General features: G+C 39.7%; 1 protein-coding gene across 1 annotated transcript in view; it reads right to left on the reverse strand.

Moving 5' to 3' along the window:
* LOC119302856 (actin-related protein 4-like) overlaps positions 1–2,104 on the reverse strand; it is a 10,396-nt gene extending 8,292 nt beyond the window's left edge. The window contains exons 1-4 of the mRNA XM_037579892.1: positions 1,944–2,104; positions 1,744–1,835; positions 373–546; positions 215–288 (exon numbers count right to left, since the gene is read on the reverse strand). Coding sequence (XP_037435789.1) covers positions 215–288; positions 373–546; positions 1,744–1,835; positions 1,944–1,956 — 353 coding nt within the window. The 5' untranslated portion in view covers positions 1,957–2,104. The remainder of the gene's footprint in view (positions 1–214; positions 289–372; positions 547–1,743; positions 1,836–1,943) is intronic.
* Positions 2,105–5,882: the final 3,778 nt, after the last annotated feature.

Consider the following 5,882-nt stretch of genomic DNA (forward strand, 5'->3'; position numbering starts at 1 on the left):
AAAACAGGAGGGAAAACAACGAATCCTGTCTCGCTTACTCACAAACTAACAATTTCACAATAGTATACTCAGCGAAATGAACACAGAATGCTAAATGTTAAACTTGAACTAATAACTTAATTGTAGTTCAGCTGGTGTCATTGCTGATTATCAACGGACCATGTTAAAGAGGAGAAATTGCTCTGAGCTGCATCAAGTAGATAAATAAATTTACCTAAAAGCATGATTCCATATGTTGTCAACAACATCCCAATCCGTAACTGTTCCATCTTTCATCGGTGAGATCACCTGTTTTGTGGAGGGGGGGCCAATAAGCGATAGCTAATAGAAATCATGAGTAACAAATCACCCTTAGAATGTGTGGTTACTGACCTCCATATGATCCCTCCTGAATTCTAATTCTTGACCTACATAAAATTTGCGGTTTTTCTTCGCTTTGTCCACATCCATAGGCTTGGATCCATTCTTAGGATCTGATGCAGAGTCAGCCTCCTTCTCTGGCTTAGCTTCATCGGTATCTTCCGCTTGTTCAATTGAACCAACAACCTGAACATATCAAAACCAGATACTGAATGCGATAAGTTGTACTGGCCAAAATGTACTGCCACGCCAAGTGACCCACGGTAGCGAACCGGTATTGTTCACGAATGAAAAAAAGAGCCCGAGTGCTTCCTCTCCTCCTCCACTCTCCTCGAACCTCCCTTCACCGTCCCTCCCCGCTGAGCTTCAGCAGCTGCTCCTTCGACTCCCAGTCCTAGGCGCAGCCGAGCCTCGACGGACTCAAGCCCTTGGCGCCGCCATCGGGTTTCTCCCACCCCATCCCACTGTGTCCCCTGTCCCCATCCGCCTCATCCGTCGTCACGGCTGCACTCCGATCTCTACCGTTAGTCCGTTACTGAGTAATAGATTGTGCTATTTGATGGAATGGGTTCGGAGGACAGTGGGCAACAAATTACATATTAAAGTTGAGACAAACCGTGTCCTTAATCTCCCTAATTTGACAGGGATTGGCAGCTCCAGGAGACGTCATGTTCGTCCGTGTTGCAGGTTGAAAAAGCATCCAACGTGGGCCAAGATGTGAGCACGTGGGAGGAAAAAGAAAAGGGGATTCAGGCTGGGCTGCCAGCCCATGCTCGCGCTAACCAGCGAGAAGCTGTCGAGGCAAACGATCTGTCCAACTCCGGGTTTTCAACAAGAAGCTGGCTGCAGGTTTTGGGCTAAGGAGTTGAGGAGTTTGGGGATGTGGAGGGCTACCGAACAGGCCCTAAATGGCCAAATTTAAACCATTTTCTTAAAAAAATCTCATTTTTATTTCAATGTTATTACATGAGTAGTTCGTTTATTTCATCAGAAACAGAGTGAAACTAGCAATTTACTGCCAGACTGCAAAAATTAGCCCAATAATCCCACTAACACTTGAAATTCAGCTTCTTCCTTTTTGTTTGACTCATAGTGCAGCATGCAAGAAAGGCTCACAGTAGCTAACACTAATAGCTAGTGGCAAATCTGAGACATTAGAGCCTGAATCATGAACCAACTTCGTCGTCGGTAGATTAACAAGACTGCACGCGCTGCGCTGAAACCAATGGGTAAGTGAGCACTAATCCGTCCACCACCAGCACAAACTTGCGCGGATGCAATGCGCACAAATTTAGCACATGGTGTCGGTTCCGCTCCCAATTAATAAACGAACACAAACAGCATAATTCCAACAGTTTGGGAGCAGCGGCGGCGGAAGCTCACCGAGGGGAAGACGGACTTGGGGGTGTCGTCGCCCGCGTAGCCGGCCTTGCAGCTGTAGGAGCCCACGTCGATGACGATGGCCGAGACCTCGTCTGCGTGGGGGGAGAGCAAGCAAAAATTAGCGGTCGCCGCGGGGGATCTCCAGGGTTTAGTTAGGGTTTAGCAGGGGCAGGGGCAGGGGCAGGAGCGAGGGATCTTACCGCCGCCGTACATGGCTGGAGATCCGGGGAGCGAGGGCTCGACGAGCAGGGGCGGGGGGCGGGGGGCGAGTGCTGCGCGCAGGGGCGGATCCAGAAGGTGCGCCGGGTGTGCGCAAGACGGGGCCGGGGCTGCGGCGTCGGCGATGAGGCTAAGGTACGGCACGGTGCGAGGACTCGGGTTGGAAGGTCCGGTGAGGACTCGGGTTGCACAGCGGCCCGACGGCCCGGCAAAACCGGGCTGGGTCGGGTTGGTTTTGCCTTTTGGGCCGGACTGAGCCATCATTTTACAACCCAGAAGAGTATTTGGGCTGGTTTCGGCCTTCTGTTTTGAGGTAAATACACTGGTCTCACAACTTGCGCGCGGTGGTCAGTTTGGCATATAAATTTGTAAAAAAAAAACTCATTTTTTTTGTAAAATACATGTTTCTAGTCCGTGAACTTGCATGGAGATGAAAATAGGATGCTATTTCACGTATGTAGCTGTGTCAGTGGCCCACTGTGAGGCTAACATGGCAGCTGGGACTCGAACTTGGCACCTCGCAGCCCCGTTCTCTACCACGCACAGGGGCAACAAATACATCATACGATGTTTAGTGTTTTATGACCTTTCTTATAGTTTTTACCAACATCGTGCCAGCTTTACGATGCGCCCTGCATGCGGCGACACCTGTTGCAACGTCGTTGGGGTGGTGGCGTGGCGCCTTCAGGTAGCAGAGGTGAGCTTGCAATGACCGTGTGGCTGCGAGAGAAAGAAGGCATACCTTGCGTGGAGGGGGAGGACCGTAGGAGCTTCTGTTAGGAGAGAGGATGGGAAAACAAAAGGATGATAGTTTTCTAAGTAGAAAAAGGAGATGACGAACCATTTCACTTAGCTAGATTTTTAACCACCGGAAACTTGGATAGATGGTACTCCTTAGGTCTTAATCCCTCTACTTATCAATGATGTGATATGATAGGGTAGGGTTGGCTATACTACTACTGGTGGCGAACTCGACGAATAAAGAGGGTTTTGAGTGTAAAAAAAAATAGGTGTGATGTGGAACCCATGGCGGAGGCGGGAGGCAGCTGACTGTTTGAATGTATCAGTTGGTGGAGTCAACACGTTTTCTTTTATCCAAGATACGTGCTGCACTGTGTCATGTTTCACTAATCTATTAGACTGCTTGTCTTTTTCATTATACTAGTCTATTAGATCAAAGTGTTACTCTAATCTCGAGGACAAATGCACCCGCATGAACAGTGTATTCCAAAAATGTAGTTAACAAAATAATAAAATATAATTTTTTTGGTGGATGAGTATCAACAAGTTTTCTAATGTCCTGCAAAATTTATCCGCGAAGAACAACTGTAGAGGTGTGTGACTAAAAACCAAAAAAGAGTCCTCCAAATTGTGTCTTTTGAGGCTCGCCTCTTTTATACATGCCTATATGGATGTCCTTTCAAGGTGAAATTTGGCAGGATGTGAGAAAAATTGTTAATGTTCATCCACAAAATTTTCAGAATTTTTTATTGTATTTACTATTTTTTAGAATTTTATGTTCATGTGGGTGTATTTCAGTTCACGAGCAGATTATCCATGTCTTAGACTAATAGTATCAGTTTTACCATTTCATCTTTTTTCTATTATGTTTTTCTTTTTTCCTTCTGTTCCCTTTCCTTTTTTTCTCTTGTATTGGTTCTTCTCTTTGTTCATAATGTTTTCAAAATATGATCATAGTGTTTTCAAAAATATGTATCATGTATTTAAAAGTCGTCCTTATTTTCTAATTCAAATTTTCATTTTCATATTTTTCTTTTTATGTTTTTAGTTTGCTTCTTTTGGTCCTTAACTTTCTCTTTGCAACATGCATAAAAATGTCTATAGTATATTTTCAAAACAATTTACCATATTATATTAAATGTACATTAGATATTTCAAAACTGTTCATCATGTTTTAATAAGTTCACCACTTTCAAACATGTTCAATGCTTAAAAATAATAATGCATTTAAAAAATATTCTCCGCGTTGTCAAAGATGTTCATCGTGTATTAAAAAAATGTTCATAGAGTTTATAAAAATTGTCGGGTATTTCCAAAATGTTCATATGTATTTATAAAATGGTAATGATGTACCAAAAAATATTCATTGTGTAATTTCAAAAATGGTTAATCTGTATTTTAGAAAATATTCACGATGAATCTCAAAAGGCTTAATCAAGATTTCTTTTCCAAAAGCTTCTTGTGTATTAATTTTAAATTCATCACTGAACATTATTAAAAAATTGTAAAATGTTTTGAATGCACAATGAACAATCATGTCCGTGTTATGATTTTTTTAATTTATGATTAATTATTTTTGATACATGACTAACATTTTTTATTTTTGATAATTTTTTATTGCATGATGAACATTTTGTTAATTCCTATGAACATTTTTAATACAAGGTGGGAAGTTTCCAAATAGCCAATGAATATTTTTTAATACAAGATGTGGAATTTCAGACAAACTACTAATTTTTTCAAAATTTTGACGAGCATTTTCTTTAATTCATGATGAATATTCTTAATACACAACATATGCATATAAGTTTTTGAAATATTTTTCAAAAGAAGAAAACGGAAAATGTCAAAAAAGTAAAACCATTCTTATTTATAGAAAAAAATCAAAAGATATATATAGAGAAGAAAATGGATAAAGTGATTAAAAATTAAAATCGTACTTATCATGTACCGAACTAGCGCCTCACACGTTAGTTCTTTTATAACTATCGTGCGTGCTTTAACCAAGTTTCGGGGTCGAGGCCAACAAATGTCCCTGTAGGCGAGGCGGACGTCAATCTCGGGGATTCTATTTGGCGCAGAGGTCAATGGTTGGCGACCGAATGCGTACCCCCCAGCCACTACATACAATTTGGGTCAGCCCATTAGCTTTTTCGGTTTTGGAAAGGTTCGAGGACCCTCCCAAACCGTTTTTAGATCATGATTCATAGTATAGCTAGTTGCTGGTTATATGATGTTGACACGTCATTTATAGTCAAACTTATAGCCGACAAGTAAATAGTTAGATATAAATATGTACTACTTTATGGTACAGGACACACCTCACTCTCCCATATAGTTTTACGAGCGCGTGCTGTAGCCGGCTATCTGTAGCCCGCTTCTCTTATCTCTCATCTTCTCTTTCCTCCGACGTTGCACAAACATAATATTTAATGTCTTAGAGCCTATCTACATCAACTTATTGTACTTACTTTTATGTTTTTTCATTTGGTTTATTCTGCTTTTTCCATATTCTCATTTTTTTCTTTTTTGATTTTTCTTTGCCCTTTTTCATGTTCGTTCTTTTTTCCCTGTTTTTGAAATCATGAACATTTTTACAAATTCATGATTTTTTTATGAAATTGTGAACATTTTTTCAAATTCTTGATCATTTTTAGAACTGTTAACTTTTTTGAATTTGCCAGCATTTTTAAAATCGTGAACATTTTTCCGAACTCTTGAAAATTGTTTTGAATATGTGAAAAAATGAGTTGAGGGACATTTTTTGCAATTTCATTTTTTTAAAATTCATGAACGTTTTTTGTTTGGACAACCATTTTTTTGAATTCATGAACTTTTTTGCAATTCACGATCATTATTGACCAGTGTGATTTTTTTAAATTGTTTGAACAGTTTTTGAATTAGTGAATATTATGCAAATTCAAGACTTTTTCTGACACAAGAATATTTTATCCACAATCATGAACTTGATAAATTTCTGAACAAACTTTTTTCAAATGCATGACCATTTTTTAAATATGCAAACATTTTTCAATCACAAACATTTATTGAATTTGCATTTTTTTTGTTTTCTTGAACCTTTTTGAAAATTCACAAGTGATTTCAAATTGGATTTTTTTAAATCCTGAAATATTTTAAAAGGAAAAAGACAAAATAAATAAATAAAAGAACAAAATTAA

Source organism: Triticum dicoccoides, chromosome 5A, assembly GCF_002162155.2.
Source record: "Triticum dicoccoides isolate Atlit2015 ecotype Zavitan chromosome 5A, WEW_v2.0, whole genome shotgun sequence".
In the NCBI taxonomy this organism is placed as follows: domain Eukaryota; kingdom Viridiplantae; phylum Streptophyta; class Magnoliopsida; order Poales; family Poaceae; genus Triticum; species Triticum dicoccoides.